This window comes from Arachis ipaensis, chromosome B7 (assembly GCF_059453495.1).
Source record: "Arachis ipaensis isolate K30076 ecotype BB chromosome B7, ASM5945349v1, whole genome shotgun sequence".
Taxonomy (NCBI): Eukaryota; Viridiplantae; Streptophyta; class Magnoliopsida; order Fabales; family Fabaceae; genus Arachis; species Arachis ipaensis.
Window position 1 is genome coordinate 133,474,463 of NC_142442.1, and position 18,415 is coordinate 133,492,877.

At 38.4% G+C, this 18,415-nt stretch overlaps 2 protein-coding genes and 1 pseudogene across 2 annotated transcripts; 2 read left to right on the plus strand and 1 right to left on the minus strand.

Annotated features, from left to right (window-relative positions):
- The first annotated feature begins 583 nt into the window (after positions 1 to 583).
- LOC148554208 (uncharacterized) lies at positions 584 to 2,217 on the plus strand (annotated as a pseudogene).
- Positions 2,218 to 11,327: 9,110 nt separating this feature from the next.
- On the plus strand, positions 11,328 to 12,161 carry LOC107607761 (uncharacterized). Its single transcript, XM_088494208.1, has one exon. The coding sequence runs from the start codon at positions 11,328 to 11,330 to the stop codon at positions 12,159 to 12,161; it is 834 nt and encodes a 277-aa protein (XP_088350334.1).
- Positions 12,162 to 14,847: 2,686 nt separating this feature from the next.
- Positions 14,848 to 16,402, minus strand: LOC148554209 (uncharacterized). The gene is made up of 3 exons (XM_088493078.1): positions 16,372 to 16,402; positions 16,168 to 16,247; positions 14,848 to 16,071 (listed from the first exon to the last, which is right to left on the minus strand). Exons 1-3 carry the CDS (start codon positions 16,400 to 16,402, stop codon positions 14,848 to 14,850), a joined length of 1,335 nt encoding a protein of 444 aa, XP_088349204.1.
- Positions 16,403 to 18,415: the final 2,013 nt, after the last annotated feature.

The following is an 18,415-nucleotide window of genomic DNA, read 5'->3' on the forward strand; positions in this document are numbered from 1 at the left end:
AAAGATGAGGCGTTACAGACCCAAAACTAAAAAACAGGTGTGTACTAATAGTTCTAAATGAATTTCAGTTCTTGGAATGTTAGGGGGTTACGGGATGACGGAAAGATGAGAATGGTGAAGGATTTAAAAAACAAACATAATTTGAGTATGGTAGGTTTGTGCATTGTAATTCAATCCAGCTATTTTTAATGGAAGTATAATTATGTTAATTGTCAACAAATTTGCAGCAAGTTTTTGCATATTTTGATGGTTAATTACATTAAGTTGGTGATATTTTATATAGGGTTTTAAATTTGAAAGATATTTTAGGATGTTTATTTATAATTTATTTATTATTTTATTATGGAACAATTTTTTCGGTTAGATCGGTTGGACTAGTGAACCAGTGACTAGTGCGGTTTGATGACTGATCTGGTTTTCATTGGTCTCCACCAAACCCAACCTTCACTCACGGCAACAACTTCACCTGCGGAGCCGTACAGCGTTCATGCTTTAACTACTTCGTCTCCCTCGCCACCTCTGCTGTTGAAAATAACTTAGAATGAGCCATAAATTGCAGGTTATGAATATGTAACTAGGAAAAGGAGTTGCCAATTGCAGGCATGTCCCGTTCCACACACATCCTCCATCACTCCCACCCCTTCTTCACCTCTGCCACAACCTTTGCCGCCATCACTGCTGCCGCCTCTCCTGCACCCACCACCCTCACATCCTTCACTGTCACGCCCCCAGTGCACCCCTGGCCCCGCCGCCTCACTCCTAAAACCCTTGCCTCCTTTATTTTCCGCCAACACGACCCAAATCTCTCCCTCCAAATCTTCCACTACGCCCTAACCCACCACCCCAATAGCATCAACAACCACCTCGCCCACCACCCTATTCCCTTCAACGCCATCATTCTCAAGCTCTCCCGTGCCCGCCACTTCCCCCAAATCGATGCCATCCTCTGTGATCCCCGTATCACCGACGAACAACCGCTTATAACGGTTATTCGCGGGTACGGCCTTGCTGGCCGTCCAAAATTGGCACTTAGGACCTTCACGAGGATCGAATCTTTTGGGATTCAATCCTCCACGAAGGTCCTGAATGCCACGCTTAATGCCCTGGTTCAGTGCAAGCGCTATGATTTAGCACATTTTGTTTTTAAGAATTGTATGGCCAAATTTTGGGTTGTGCCCAATGTGGTTAGTTGCAATATTTTGCTGAAGGCTCTTTGTAAAGGGAACAATGTAGATGCATCGGTTAGGATTTTGGATGAGATGCCTGCAATAGGTGTGGTGCCCAATGTGGTAAGTTACACTACTGTTTTAGGTGGGTATGCTTTGAGGGGTGACATGAGGGGTGCAAAGAGGGTTTTTATGGAGATTTTGGGGGAAAGGGTGGATATCTGATGCAACTACTTACACTGTCTTGGTGAGTGGGTTTTGTAGGCAAGGGATGTTTGTTGATGCAATTAAGGTGATGGATGAGATGGAGGAGAATGGGCTTGAGCCTAATGAGGTTACTTATAGTGTTATGATTGAGGCGTATTGTAAGGGGAAGAAGTCCGGGGAGGCTCATAATGTGCTCGACGATATGCTTGGGAAGAATCATGTGCCGAGTTCGGCATTGTGTTGTAGGGTTGTTGATATGTTGTGCAAGGAATGGAATGTTGAGAACGCTTGTGAGGTTTGGAGGAAGCTCTTGAGGATGAATTGCAGCCGCGATGATGCTGTCACGGGTACTCTTGTTCATTGGCTGTGTAAGAAGGGGAAGGTGATTGAGGCAAGGAAGGCGCTTGATGAATTTGGGGGTGGTGTGGTTCCAAGTCTATTGACATATAACACATTGATTGCCGGAATGCGCGAGAGAGGGGAGCTCTGTGAGGCTGCTAGGTTGTGGGATGATATGGTAGAGAAGGGTCGCGTACCTAATGCATTTACTTATGATATGTTGATTAAAGGATTTTGTAAGGTTGGTAACGTGAAGGAGGGAATAAGGATTATAGAGGAGATGTTTGAAAGTGGATGTTTGCCTGACAAATCAACATACACGGTATTGATTGATGGGCTTTCTTGTGCAAGAGGGATGGTGGAAGAAATTAACAAGGTTGTTGCATTGGCTGTATCCGCTGGAGTTGATGATGACATGTGGGATATCTTCCTGAAATCTGTTGTAAATAATTTAAATTTGAATGCAGCTGAATTTGATAGGATATTGTTAGAGAGTGTCTCATGAGGTGCAGTGAAAAGCATGTTAAAGAAATTGCTGTTTAACCATGTTAGTGTAAATACATCAAGGTGCACTTTTCCCTCGGATCTTTCAACCGAAAACAGTTTATCCACTGTGAAGGTATGCTTCTATGTTGTATACTATCCAGTTAGTGAACTTGGAAATGTTAACCAATTGACATGGGACCATTTCTTGGTGTATTTTGTCTAAAATCGAATTTGGTTCCGTCATAGCAACAGATTCATCTTGTTCTGCAAATTTATAGAAGGTTGGTTATCAAAGTATGGTGAAGTTAGTGAGCAAGTAGCCAACATGATTTGGTATTATAGTTTAAGTAGCTGCTTTTCAGTGTTTCTAAATATGGCATGAGCATCTTCATTAAATTGTTGGCCTTACAAGGGGTTTCTTTTTGAGTGTCAAATACTGAAAATTCCTGGAATAAAAGAAAATGATTCTTAATACACTTGGATGGCATGGACAAGGTATTCTTTCAGTTCTTCCACTTGGTGCTAGAATGTGTTAGCTATATTTTGCTGTGAGATTGCAACTTGCAAGGTTGTTTGGAGAAATTTGTTAGGATCATTTGTAAGTATTGGGATGTCCTTCTAGATCCCTATGTTAAATTTCATTCTCATAATTTATTTGGGAGATTTTAGGAGATGAAAGGAGCATATGGTGCTATGAAGCTATGCCTCTTTGCGATAATGAAGGTGCATTTGATTGGTTTTCTATGCTTATTTACAGAATTTTGCACTTGGTTCATAAAAAAAGTTTTCTGATCATATTATTAGAGTGGTTGAGCTGTTCTTAGCTTTCGGTTAATTTTTATTTTTTGGGACATTTGGGCTTCTGTATTTTAAAATGTTTTCTCCCTTTTTTTGTTGTAATCCTTCAACTAAAACACTCTTCTTCTTGCTTAATCTGTATATTACAATTTCTTTTTTACCATAAAATAAGAAAGAGACAGAAGAAGTATTAGTAATGTGAAATTTTAGTGAAGACATTCTATTGTTTGGTTCTATTTTTATGAATCTATACCATGTGTATAGATAATTCGCAATTCTGCATGCTTCATTTTTACTTGTCACAATTCATGTGCAATTGTGCATTATAGAGGATCGTTAATAATGCTTATATATATACACACTAAATGATGGAGATAGACGATTTAAATAAGAGAAAATGACTGAAAATGTGAAAATAAGATCAAGTATAATTTGATCATTTTGATCAAATTTAAAATCTTTATAGACAGGAGCAATATATATATAATACTTAATTTTTTCTATTGTAGATGTATTAAAACATCACATTACAGTTTGATAAAATCACAGCCATTTCATCTTATTTGAGTAAAAATATGGTATGATTTTCTAATCACATCATTACAATTTTCACCTCTTCTTTTTTTTTGGTCTGGACCTCTCTTCTGTGTCAAGGTCTATTGGTAACATTTTTTGCCAAAGCCTAGGTGCACTCTTATATGGGCAGATGGGTTTCTCTTACACATTTTCACGGTCTGCTACTTGTTGCGCAAACTACTTGTGTTCATGTTTCCCATTGCTACCCCCGTTTTAACTACCAAAAAAAAAAAACTGTTTCCCATTGCTACATGTGCTTCTCATGCACTCTTCCATTGTGAATTATGCTTCCTATTTCATAATTTTCGTAAGAGTAATTACTCAAATCAGTCCCTAAGAGTTTTGAAATCAGACATTTTAGTCGCTTAAATTTTAAAATATATAAAACCGTTTTTAATATTTACTTACGTTAAACAATACAATCTCCCTTTGTTAGTCGCTAACGGTGACGGCTAGGATTGGAAGTGAGTCAAGCTAGCTCATGAGCCAGCTTGAACTCGACTCATTAATAGCTTGATAAATTGAACTCGTGAGCTGATGAGCCGAGTTTAACCTTGAAATTGAGTTCGTAAATTAAATGAACTGAGCTTGAGCTTGGATAATTATTTGAAATTGAGTTCGTATATATATGATCTTAATTATTTGAAATTTTATATTTATTTTCGTATATATTTTGATGTAGGATATAAATAAAAAATTTATAATTTATTGATAGATAGACAATATATAAAATTGATCTTTTTAAATATTTTTAAAATATATGTTATAATTTATTGATATAAAATTATAAATTATGTTCCTATTATTTGAACCAGCTCGTGAGATTTTGGTGAGCCGAGCTTGAGTTTAAGAAATAGGCTCAATTGTTAATGAGTCGAATCATAAGCCAAGCTCAATTTTCATGAGTCGAGTTTAAACTTGGTCTAGCTTGACTCACGTCTAGGGGTGGCAAGTGAGGAAGCCCGCTCCGCCCCGCCTAGTGAAGCGGTCCTAAAATCTCACCTTGCACTGCCTAACTGCTGGCTGGCGGGCTCTCCTATTTTTTTTTTACTATTAACTATTAAATAATATATATAATTTTACAATCATTTTAATAAATTTATAATTTTAAAAAGTATAAAAAGATTATAATTTTTATATTTACAAACATTAAAGTGTTTGTAATTATAAATATCTAATAAACATAATTATAAACTAAGTTTTCATCCAAAACATAATTATAAATATTGTCTCCAAAGTAAAATAAACATAATCCAAAACATAATTATAAATATTGTCTCCAAAACAAAATGAACATAATTCAAAACACTTAATTTTCATCTTCATTCTCTAGTCAGTTGGGTGGGAGAAAGTTAGATTTTGACCCAAAAATTGTAAAAATACTCCCTTACCAAAAAAATACTAAACTCGAAGGAGAAGCCCGCTCTGCCCCGCCAAAATACGCGGTTTAAGCGGTGCGGGTTAGGCGAGCTTTCGTTATTTGGCGGTCCCAATTTTCCATCCCAACCCGCCTTTTTTGGCGGGTTATATGGGCTGACCCTACTCACGTCTAGTCCTAGCTGATGTGAAATGTTAACTCGCACATGTGACTGTTAAGTATTTACGTATGTATTATGGACAAATCAGTCCCCATAGTGAAGTACAAAACAGTCTCGAAAAATTAAAAAAAGACTCAAAATAATCCCTGAAAATTTTTAAAATAATCTCTTTGAATATTTTTTATTTTTGTCAAAAATCATCGTCTTATAATATTTTTGTTAATAAAAATATAAAATATTATTAAAAATATACAATAAATAAAGAATACAAAAATTAATAAAATATATACCAAAATATAATTTTATTTATTAACACTAAAATGTCATCAGAAATTACATTATTTAATCATTAACATATGATATCTACATTGAAGTGTTGTAGAAACCATAATAATAACAACTAAATTTAAGAGGTTATTGAATTATGAAGGTCATTATTTATATACCTAACCTCCTAAGATATTGACCCTAAATAAACTTAGAAAAATATTCCTATGTGAAAAAAATATTTTTTTTTTAGCATAATTGCTAACTGTGATAACACAAACAGTTTTAACTCTAAGCCTACTTTGTGCAACATTACAACAACTAAATTCCAAAATTTTTTAAAGAATATAAACAGAACACTTAGGATTTGTTAAGTTAAGACATTTCTTTTTCAAGTATTGCAAAGTACGAGGAGTTTCACATTGAAATTTTGTAAATCATTTATATTGATCTTGTGGTTGATCAACACATACAAATTTGACTTCATATATATGAATTGGTTCACATTGCATGCAAGTTCCAAAATATTGCGTTCATAAGCATTTGTACAAATATTTTTAATTGTTTATGTGAACAATTTATGTTAAATGAAAGTTTTCCTATCTCTTTAAACAGCAATACTCATTCTCTTCTTTATCATTAAAGAATGATCATAGAATATGATACTTATAAATTACATTAAATTAATATTGTGCATGGTCAAAAATAAATATTGGTTTATTTATTTCAAAAATAATTTTTTTTTGAAAAAATACTTTTTCAAAATTAATTTATAATTTATTTTGAAAATACATAGAAAAATTTTATATGTAAATAATTAAATTTGAGATAAATAGATCGAAAATGTTAGAAATTAAAATTTATTAATTTAGAAATAATTATATCTAAATAAATCGAAAGTACTATTTTAAAATTTTTTAAAATTTTCAGGGACTGTTTTGATTTTTTTTTAAACTCTTTGAAGATTATTTTGTACTTCAATTGAGGGACTGATTTGTCCAAAATACATACATAGATATTTAACGGCTATGTGTGTAAGTTAACGTTTCACATCAACAGTCACCATTAGTGACTAACGAAAAGGGACTGTATTATTGTTTGACAAAAATAAACGTTAAGAATTATTTTATGTATTTTAAAATTTAAGAGACTAAAATATTTGACTTAAAAACTGATTTAAGTAATTACTCTATTTTTTATTTCAAGATGTAAAAATGAAATTTTAAATCGCAAAAGTCATAAAGAGGATAACAAATTGAAAAAGAGTGAAATTTTAATGACTTTCATATTAAACATATTATAATGGGATCGAGTTATGCTATATAGAAAATCTTTTGTGTTTTGTGTTAAAAATAATTGATAAAAAATGAAAAATATAAAATACAGAACAATTGTCTTGTATACTATAAGGAAGAATTTAAGAAAAAGATGTACATAAAAATTTATGTAAATATTATTTTTCAAAATGATCCTATACTTAATGATCGTATCATTTTAAAAATGTTTTTAATCAATCTTAAAATATTTATCCTATACCTAATTATTATTATTATTATTATTATTATTATTATTATTATTATTATTATTATTATTATTATTATTATTATTATTATTATTATTATGGTTTATTAATTAATTAATTGATCAATTTAATGCTCAACAATCCAACTTGTAATTGTTCGAACAGCACAGCGGAGGAAAACATTCTACCAAGTATAGTTAATGAGATCCACGCTAGTTTAGAGGGGAGTGGTAAGCAGTATGTTGTCATACGTCTAATGAGAGGTAATGCAGTGCAGGATTCAGATTTAGAGGATGAGAATACAGTGGTGGAGAAAATTGGGTTGGAAGATGAAGGGTAGGGGTGAGCACGGATCGGTTTGGTTCGAATTCATGGTAAAACTAGAACCGAACTAATTAAAATATAATTGGTTCGGTTTGGTTTGGATTTGTATTTTTTTGTACATGTACCCGAACCAAACCAAACTGTTTAAGAACGAATTGGTTCGGTTCGGGTAATTGGATACCCGATGACTTTGAAATTCATAAAAAAAAATCAAATTTTTATCTTAAAAATTCAACAAGTACAATAAACATGTAACATCAATAAAAGTAATCCAAACATATTAAACACTAAATACATTAAAAACTAAACTCATTAAAATCCAAAGATATTAATAGTGAATAATCTTTGTCTAATGAAAAAGTCATATATATATTTTTTATTTTTTTATTTAATTAATATATGATCGGGTTCGCGAGTTGGTTTGGGTTCCGCACCCCAGAACCGATACCCGAACCAATCACTAACAAAGACCATCGGTTTGGTTTGAGTTGAACCCGATTACCCGTTGGTTCTAGAACCAATTTAATTAGTTCGGTTCGGGTTCGGACAGGTAATCGGGTACCCGCTACCCGTGCTCACCCCTAATGAAGGGGCTGTAAAAGATTTGGAAGATTCGGGGGACTCAGAGCAGGATGTTGACGGTGAAACTAATCAAGATGAGCACAGAGAAAGTTAGGATAAAGATATGGCTGAAAATAGGGCTGCTTGGGATCTGACGGTCGAATCAGGAGCTATTTTATATGACGAGGATGAGGACATTATGGCTATTCTTCAAGCTCAAAATGGAGTATTGGCACAAAAAAAGGCAAGCAAAACAGAAAGAGAAAGCAAGAAGGAGCCGCCCCAAAAACCGGAATAAGGTGTGTAATAGAGTTTTTAAATGATCTTAGTTCGTGGAATACGAGGGGTTTAGGGGGTGTTGAAAAGTGAAAAATGGTAAAAATTTAAGTGTAAAAATAATGTGAATATGTTAGAATTGATAGAGATAAAGAAGGAGGTGATTACTAAGTTTAATGTAATGCAAGTTTGGGGTAATGATGCGGTGGGTTTGGAATTTGTGGGATCGAAAGGTGCTTCTGGAGGTTTATTAATACTGGGGATGATATGATGTTTAGGTCGAGTAATTGTCGCAAAGAGGAGAGATGGTTGTGTTTAGAAGGGGAATTGACAAAAAATAATTTTCAGTTGTGCGGTTTGCTTGGTGTATGGTGTATATACAAGGGAAGAGAAGCTTGTTGCGTGGGAAGAGTTGAGTTTTTTTATCGAGAATATGTCAAATTCCACTTTGTTACATGGGTGTCTTCAATGAGGTTGTACAGTTGGAAGAAAGAAAAGGCGCTAATGTGTTAAGAGCAATATGGAACTAGTGGATATAGAGACCGTAAGTTTACGTGGTTCAGGAGTCAATCGTGCAATCGATTTGATAGAATGATGGTGAGTTTGGTTTTATTGTTATCATTTAGAGCATTTGGGTAAAAAGGAATGACAGAATCTTCAGAAATAAAGAAACGGGTGTTGCAGGAGTAGTCAACAGGTCGATTAGGAGTTACAAAGAGTCGATTGATATTTGATCTTTTGGGTTGTTGATGACTTTAGTCAAAAAAATTAAAAATTAGTTTATTTCATGTGTTTAGTACTTTTTTGTTGATGCTCCACCTTATTGTATTGAGCTTTTTATTTCAAAAAAAAAATCCAACTTGTAATTATTGCTGGTATCTGCAGGTTTAAGAATAACATGAACATAGTTATATATTTGAGTGGTAACATAGATGTTGAATTTGTCGTCTAGTGGAAGTGGAAGGGATCACAGGAGTATGTAGCAGGCTTTGTCGTCGGAGGTTGTCTCCTATGAGTTGAGGTAGCCATGCATTCTCCATTTGTGCAGCACGTTCACGGTAGGTCGAGTGCAGATTGATACATGTGTCATGGAAGTGATTCAAGAGAGGATTCATATAACAGTTGATTCGGAGAGATATGACGTTTTGGTCAAGGAGGTTGGTCATGAAGCGTGTAACATGTAGTGTAAAGGGGTTCTTATTGATAACGAAAGCACCAACTGTGAGATCTTGAGCCATGATATAACAAATCCGAGTACAGTAAAGGATACATGGCAGAGAAGGCAGCCGGACCCATCTAAGGTGGACGGCCATGATGAAGGGTTGATGATGGTGGTGCGACGGGGAGAGGAAGAGGATAAGGGCAGATTAATAATTTCTGATGATATTTTGAATGAATGGGGAATGCAATACCGATCACAATTGCGGAAAACTAGGAACATATCATACCGTTACTGGCATCAATCAAGGAATCCTTAATTTTAGAGGTGATTACGGTGATAGCTATGAGGCTGACTCGGACAGAACGGTTACTTGTAATTACCGTGCTGGGTGTTATGGGCTGGAAGGGGCTGATGGGCTGGAAAGGGCTACTAGCAAAGGAAAACAAAAAAAGAAGGTTGTCCTAAGGGCTGGGCTAAGGAAAAAAAACAGCATGACAAGGGACTTTGGACCCGCTTTGGGCCGCACTCCTATGCCTGATGGACATGACTCGGTTTGGGAGGGGGGTCCGAGACTTCGTCTTCCTCCTGCGCAGCAGCAAGGAGACCTGGTTGGGGTGAGCTCACTTGACGGGGTCGCTGACACCGACGTCGGAGGCGGCAACGGTAGGGAACGAGGAAGGCGCCTGGGCCGTGGTCGGGATGGCTGGGCCCGAACTGAGGGAGACGCTGGAGAGGGGGAACTGACGGGGCTGGCGTTGTTGGCGAGGAAGCCACCTCACCAGGTTGGGTTGTTGAAGATGACACCAGTAGCGGTGTGGATCCGAGGTTGGTGGAAGGAGGGGTGATTGGAAAGGGGAATGATATTCTGATGGAGGGCGAATGGCAGCCGGCTATGGTCCCGGTGATTGATGCGACAGTAGTATTCGAGGACCCAGACAGAAATGACGTTGGGCTGGGGGTTAGTCGAGGGAATGCCCTGGCCCACAATGGAGGTAGTGGGGATGTTGGACGGACTGTGGAACGTGGTGGAAGTCCCGGACCTGGGCAGCGTGACTGTGACAAAGAGGGCGAGGTCAGTGACTCTCAATGCCTAGAGGACCAGATGTTGGAAAATAAACTGACCTGGGAGCTGGCAAAGGAATCAGGTGCTGTGTTATACAATGAGGAAGATGACATAATGGCAATTTTTCAGGCACAGAATGAAGAAATAGCACTGAGGAGGAAATTGGCGAAACAAAAGGCGAAGATGAGGCGTTACAGACCCAAAACTAAAAACAGGTGTGTACTAATAGTTCTAAATGAATTTCAGTTCTTGGAATGTTAGGGGGTTATGGGGTGACGGAAAGATGAGAATAGTGAAGGATTTAAAAAACAAACATAATTTGAGTATGGTAGGTTTGTGAATTGTAATTCAATCCAGCTATTTTTAATGGAAGTATAATTATGTTAATTGTCAACAAATTTGCAGCAAGTTTTTGCATATTTTGATGATTAATTACATTTAGTTGGTGATATTTTATATAGGGTTTTAAATTTGAAAGATATTTTAGGATGTTTATTTATAATTTATTTATTATTTTATTATGGAACAATTTTTTCGGTTAGATCGGTTGGACCAGTGAACCAGTGACTAGTGCGGTTTGAGGACTGATCTGGTTTTCATTGGTCTCCACCAAACCCAACCTTCACTCACGGCAACAATTTCACCTGCGGAGCCGGACAGCGTTCATGCTTTAACTACTACGTCTCTCTCGCCACCTCTGCTGTTGAAAAAAACTTAGAATGAGCCATAAATTGCAGGTTATGAATATGTAACTAGGAAAAGGAGTTGCCAATTGCAGGCATGTCCCGTTCCACACACATCCTCCATCACTCCCACCCCTTCTTCACCTCTGCCGCAACCTCTGCCGCCATCACTGTTGCCGCCTCTCCTGCACCCACCACTCTCACGTCCTTCACCGTCACGCCCAAAATTGGCACTCAGGACCTTCACGAGGATCGAATCTTTTGGGATTCAACCCTCCACGAAGGCCCTGAATGCCACGCTTAATGCCCTGGTTCAGTGCAAGCGCTATGATTTAGCACATTTTGTTTTTAAGAATTGTATGGCCAAATTTAGGGTTGTGCCCAATGTGGTTAGTTGCAATATTTTACGGAAGGCTCTTTGTAAAGGGAACAATATAGATGCAGCGGTTAGGGTTTTGGATGAGATGCCTGCAATAGGTGTGGTGCCCAATGTGGTGAGTTACACTACTGTTTTAGGTGGGTATGCTTTGAGGGGTGACATGAGGGGTGCAAAGAGGGTTTTTATGGAGATTTTGGGGAAAGGGTGGTTACCTAATGCAACTACTTACACTGTCTTGGTGAGTGGGTTTTGTAGGCAAGGGATGTTTGTTGATGCAATTAAGGTGATGGATGAGATGGAGGAGAATGGGCTTGAGCCTAATGAGGTTACTTATAGTGTTATGATTGTGGCGTATTGTAAGGGAAAGAAGTCCGGGGAGGCACTTAATGTGCTCGACGATATGCTTGGGAAGAATCATGTGCCGAGTTCGGCACTGTGTTGTAGGGTTGTTGATATGTTGTGCAAGGAAGGGAATGTTGAGAACGCTTGTGAGGTTTGGAGGAAGCTCTTGAGGATGAATTGCAGCCGCGATGATGCTGTCACGGGTACTCTTGTTCATTGGCTGTGTAAGAAGGGGAAGGTGATTGAGGCAAGGAAGGCGCTTGATGAATTTGGGGGTGGTGCGGTTCCAAGTCTATTGACATATAACACATTGATTGTCGGAATCTGCGAGAAAGGGGAGCTCTGTGAGGCTGCTAGGTTGTGGGATGATATGGTGGAGAAGGGTCGCGTACCTAATGCATTTACTTATAATATGTTGATTGAAGGATTTTGTAAGGTTGGTAACGTGAAGGAGGGAATAAGGATTATATAAGAGATGTTTGAAAGTGGATGTTTGCCTGATAAATCAACATACACGATATTGATTGATGGGCTTTCTTGTGCAAGAGGGATGGTGGAAGAAATTAACAAGGTTGTTGCATTGGCTGTATCCGCTGGAGTTGATGATGACATGTGGGATATCTTCCTGAAATCTGTTGCAAATAATTTAAATTTGAATGCAGCTGAATTTGATAGGATATTGTTAGAGAGTGTCTCATGAGGTGCAGTGAAAAGCATGTTAAAGAAATTGTTGTTTAACCATGTTAGTGTAAACACATCAAGGTGCACTTTTTCCTCGGATCTTTCAACCGGAAACAGTTTATCCATTGTGAAGGTATGCTTCTACGTTGTATACTATCCAGTTAGTGAACTTGGAAATGTTAACCAATTGACAGTGGACCATTTCTTGGTGTATTTTGTCTAAAATCGGATTTGGTTCCGTCATAGCAGCAGATTCATCTTGTTCTACAAATTTATAGAAGGTTGGTTATCAAAATATGGTGAAGTTAGTGAGCAAGTAGCCAACATGATTTGGTATTATAGTTTAGGTAGCTGCTTCTCAGTGTTTCTAAATATGGCATGAGCATCTTCATTAAATTTTTGGCCTTATAAGGGTTTTCTTTTTGAGTGTGGAATACTGGGAATTCCTGGAACAAAAGAAAATGATTCTTAATACACTTGGATGGCATGGACAAGGTATTCTTTCGGTTCTTCCACTTGGTGCTAGAATGTGTTAGCTATATTTTGCTGTGAGGTTGCAACTTACAAGGTTGTTTGGAGAAATTTGTTAGGATCATTTGTAAGTATTGGGATGTCCTTCTAGATCCCTATGTTGAATTTTATTCTCATAATTTATTTGGGAGATTTTAGGAGATGAAAGGAGCATAGGGTGCTATGAAGCTATGCCTCTTTGCCATAATGAAGGTGCATTTGATTGGTTTTCTATGCTTATTTACAGAATTTTGCACTTGGTTCATAAAAAAAGTTTTCTGATCATATTATTAGAGTGGTTGAGCTGTTCTTAGCTTTCGTCTAATTTTTATTTTTTGGGACATTTGGGCTTCTGTATTTTAAAAAGTTTTCTCCCTTTTTTTGTTGTAATCCTTCAACTAAAACACTCTTCTTCTTTCTTAATCTGTATATTACAATTTCTTTTTTACCATAAAATAAGAAAGAGACAGGAGAAGTATTAGTAATGTGAAACTTTAGTGAAGACATTCTATTGTTTGGTTCTATTTCTATGAATCTATACCATGTGTATAACTATATTCGCGATTCTGCATGCTTCATTTTTACTTGTCATAATTCATGTGCAATTGTGCATCATAGAGGATCGTTAATAATGCTTATATATATACACACCAAATGATGGATATAGATGATTTAAATAAGAGAAAATGACTGAAAATGTGAAAATAAGATCAGGTATAATTTGATCATTTTGATCAAATTTAAAATCTTGATAGACAGCACCAATATATATATAGCAGATAAATGTCAAGAATGCTTAATTTTTTTATTGTAGATGTATTAAAATATTACATTACAGTTTGATAAAATGACAGTTATTTCATCTTATTTGAGTAGAAATATGGTATGATTTTCTAATCACATCATTGCAATTTTCACCTCTTCTTTTTTTTTTTGGTCTGGACCTCTCTTCTGGGTCAAGGTCTATTAGTAACATTTTTTGCCAAAGCCTAGGTGCACTCTTATATGGGCAGATGGGTTTCTCTTACACATTTCCACGGTCCACTACTTGTTGCGCAAACTGCATGTGTTCATGTTTCCCATTGCTACCCCCGTTTTAACTACTAAAAAAAAAAAATTGTTTCCCATTGCTACATGTGCTTCTCATACACTCTTTCATTGTGAATTATGCTTCCTATTCCATAATTTTCGTAAGAGTAATTATCCAAATCAGTCCCTAAGGTAGTGTTTGTTTTTGGAGACAGGACACAGAGACATGGACAATACATGTTTAAAATGTGTTTGGAAGGAGAGACATGGACACGAAACACATTGTCTCCGAGACAGTTTTTTATATTTTTGTGTCCACTCTTTTACGAAGGACAATGATGGACACGAAATTTGGAAGGGTGAACACGGACTTTTTTATAAATTTTGTTTTTCTTTTTATCCATAGATATTTTTTAGGGTAAAAAACACAAATAAACCATGGGAGAAAATTTTTTACGTGAATCAGCCAAATGGAAAACTCACTCACGAATCAGCCAAAGCATGTTTTTATACAATTCGAACCTATTTGGTTCGAACTCAATTTCAACATAATTCGAACCTAATTGGTTCGAATTACATGAGACTTGTGCATTACATAGTTCGAACCTAATTGGTTCGAATTACTAGAAATGCAAATTGAACCAAGATGGTTCGAATTACTAAGGAACAGAGTTGAATATGTTATGTGCATGGGATCGTAATTGATGAATATGTTTCGTTTAAGCAGAATTAAACGAAATGTATGTTGAACACGCATGGGAATAAATTAGTCTACGAGTTAAATTAATCAAGACATGATGCGGAAATTAAATAACATCAAAATGCAAAGTACAGATGTTTTCAGAGTAACACACACATACACCTAAAGGTGGATACGAAGTAACACTGATAGCAAAATACATAGATGAACATATGTAACATACAACTCGGCACAGAAATCATCTAAAAAGGTGCGACCCCGTGAAGCAGTGACGTGGAACCCGTGTCCTCTGAACTCTCTGAATAAGCGGCTCCTTATCCTCGATCTCCTCGTCCTCGTCCTCGTCCTGCGGGGCTGGCCGTGCAAGCGTCCTAGGCAGGACATGTACCGGTCGGGATGACGACGGGCCGACAACTGAATGTGACGCAGCAGTATGTGCCGAAGCTAGGGTACCACCCAAAGCTAAATACTCAGGAGGAGGCACGGAGGGCGGCTCATTCAGATCGACATCTAACTGTGCCTGTGTCCCCGTCGTCTGACTCCGCCGAGGGACGGCCTCATCATCATGCATGATGGCACTGATGTCATCAAAGAAGGGAGATCCAAGATCCCCATCAAATCCAACACCGGCAAGTAAGTCTGAAAACGTGCTGCCTGGACTCACCCATGGCCTACTTTCCTGCTCTGTGTGGTCGTCGGGGGGAACTCCAACGAAGTAATCTCCGAGCGGCACCTCCTCAAGTCCAGCCTCACCATGGGCGGTGGGATCTCCACTGGCGTACCCCTGTCCACCAAGGCCACCAGCCTGACCATCGTCCTGGCCCGCAACGGGTGCCCTCCGCCTGCCTCCACGCCCTCGTCCTCGACGACCACCCTTACCTGCCTCATCAGCCGCGTCGATAGCCTGCTCTAGCCACCTCCACTCACGCTGGCTCCGTCGTGTCCCGACACGAGCTCTCCTCTCAACCCGACGCCTATCAGGGACGTCGTCGACTCGATCCATGTCAAGAACTCGGCCAGGACCCCTCTGTGACGCCTCGATAGGAATAGGAACGCCCTTCGGATCCCCCAGATAAAACTCCGGTGACAAGAACCTCTTTCTATGCTGAGTCCACCAGTCTAGGTAGGCGTGCGAAGGTCCAGGATCGGCAACAACATCGAGCCGGAGGACGTGGTCCACACGAGTCTCCCAAAGCATATGCCAATCCGGTAAAGTGGACGGGAACCAACGATCACCGCCTCTCCCATCCTTCGATATCAGAAAGTCGATGTTCAGGGCGGGACGCGGAAGGGGCTGCACACCACCGAACTGCGATAGCACCCTATCTACCTGATGCCACTCTATGACGGCAAAGTATATCAGCGACGTGACAGACCGCCACACCACCATGTGTCGAGGCTCCAACGCCTCCAGATGCACAACCTGGAGTACCTCAGGGGAGCTATACGGCATCCAGATAAACTGCACAAAAAAATACCAAATATGTCACGTCAACTCCCTCTACAGAAACATCTGATGTCTAGTTATTCAAATAAAAGTAACCGGAACAACACTTACATCCCTGGCCTGTAACATGTCTATCTGCAGTCTCGTGCTCTGCAGTCGAGGACCCTTCTGACTGTAGGAAGGGCTGTAACCTGACCACCTGCAGCGCACAAGTGTGTTATGTTTAATCAGAAGTGTGACAGATTTGTAATACGGTACAATCATACACTGACATCAGCTATCTCAACTTGAAATAGAAAAGCCTGAGTGGCGTACCTGGATGCCAAAGGCCAGCTGCACGTATCATACCCAGCAGGCCTAAACCTAGGAAAGCGCCAGAAGATCCAGGACTGAAGTAGCTGAAGTGGGCCCGCTAACTTGACCACATGTCTGTTTGCCACTCGGCACATGCACCGGTACAACCATGCCAATGCTGTAGACCCCCAACTGTAGGAACCCATCTCCTCAAGCCTAGCTACATAGGGAAGCCATCGAATGTGAATGCGGTTGCCAGACTTGTCGGCAAACAGCTGAGTGCCCAACAACATCATGATATAGGCACGAGCAAAGCGCCGCACAGTCTCCTCATCGGCTCCCTTGGGGCACTGTCCGAAAGTCTCCTGGAACCAGGTGCAGTTTACTGCGAACTTCTAAACCTGGCTCGGAGGAGGAATCACTCCAAGCAACTCCTGGAACCAAATCCAAGCTGGACGTCCACCCTCGATATACAAATGGAAGTCAGTAAGGCAACCGCTGACATAACGCCCGTCCACTGCCAACCCCAACTGGTACGCCACGTCCTGAAGCGTGATCGTGCACTCTCCGAAGGGCATATGGAAGGTGTGCGTCTCAGGACGCCACCACTCGACAAAGGCGCTGACAAGGGGCTCATCTAACCGGAACCATCTATCGTTCAGCCTAGCCAGATGGTATAACCCGACCATCTGCAAGTAGGGAACATAACGCTCATCGAGTGGCATGCCTTGTTGCCGCCGCATGCTCCTGATGCATCGCTGTGGCTGCACATTAAATGGACCGCATTATTAGATCCACATACAATACTGGTAACCAAAAAAATTATCACACAATAAACCACTTACATAAACCACTTACCCTAAACCACCAACTAAACCGCATGCAAAATCACTAAAAAATATTCTGAGTTAATTTCTTGCCTTCTTGTTGCTGAACGCAACAATGAGTTGTTATTGAAAAATTATGAAGCGCGCCCAGCTGGCGCTGCCCCATTTCCTGAAGTAAATGTGGCAAATTACCCCAGAAGAGGTAAATGGCAAGGTTTTAATAATAAGAAAAATTATGGAAGAAAAAAGAATTATGTTCAAAAGAGAGGATCTCACCAGAAGTGGGATAAAGAAAGGAATATCGGGCAGAATAAATCAACCGAGGATAAGTGTTTCCGCTGTGGTGGAAAGGGCCATTGGTCACGTACCTGTCGTACCCCAAGGCACCTAGTCAATCTTTACCAGGCATCTTTGAAAAAGAACGACAAAGGAAAGGAAACAAATTTTGTTTCAAATGATGCTGAGAACTCCACCACTCATTATGATGTATCTGATTTCTTTGAGGATCCTGAAGGAAATATTGGTCATTTGATCAATGATGGAATAGTTTAATATATGGGATTGTGAAGTATATATGTAAATAAATAATGTAAAGAACTTATTGTTAAGTTTTATTTTCTATGTATTTAAGTTTCAAATGTGATGTACATAAATAATGAAATATTAATGTTTATGAATTTTGAAATTATTAAATGTGTCAAATTTTAAAATAAAATTTCAGTATATGACATTATTTTATGTACAGTGTTTCTTAGAAAAATAATTCTGATCAAGTATTCAATTCAACTGTGCATACTACTCATTTTATTATTATTTGTTTTTGAAGAGAATGGCAAGGATATGTAATGAAGATGTATGCCTTGCGGATAGTGCAAGTTCGCACACTATTCTCAAAAGTGATATATATTTTACCCATCTTGTGCCAAAAGAGGAATATGTTAATACTATTATTGGCTCAGGCAATGTGATAGAAGGCTCCGGAAGAGCTATAATTTTGTTTTCTGGAGGAACAAAATTTATAATAAATAATGCACTATTGTCTATCAAGTTTCGAAGAAACTTGTTGAGCTTTAAAGATATTCGCCGAAATGGATATCATATTGAGACTATGAATGAGGGAAATCATGAGTATTTATATATCACAACTCATGATTCAAATAAGAAAGTTATATTAGAAAAATTACCCTCACTTTCATCTGGGTTGTATTATACCAAGATTAGTGCAATTGAATCACATG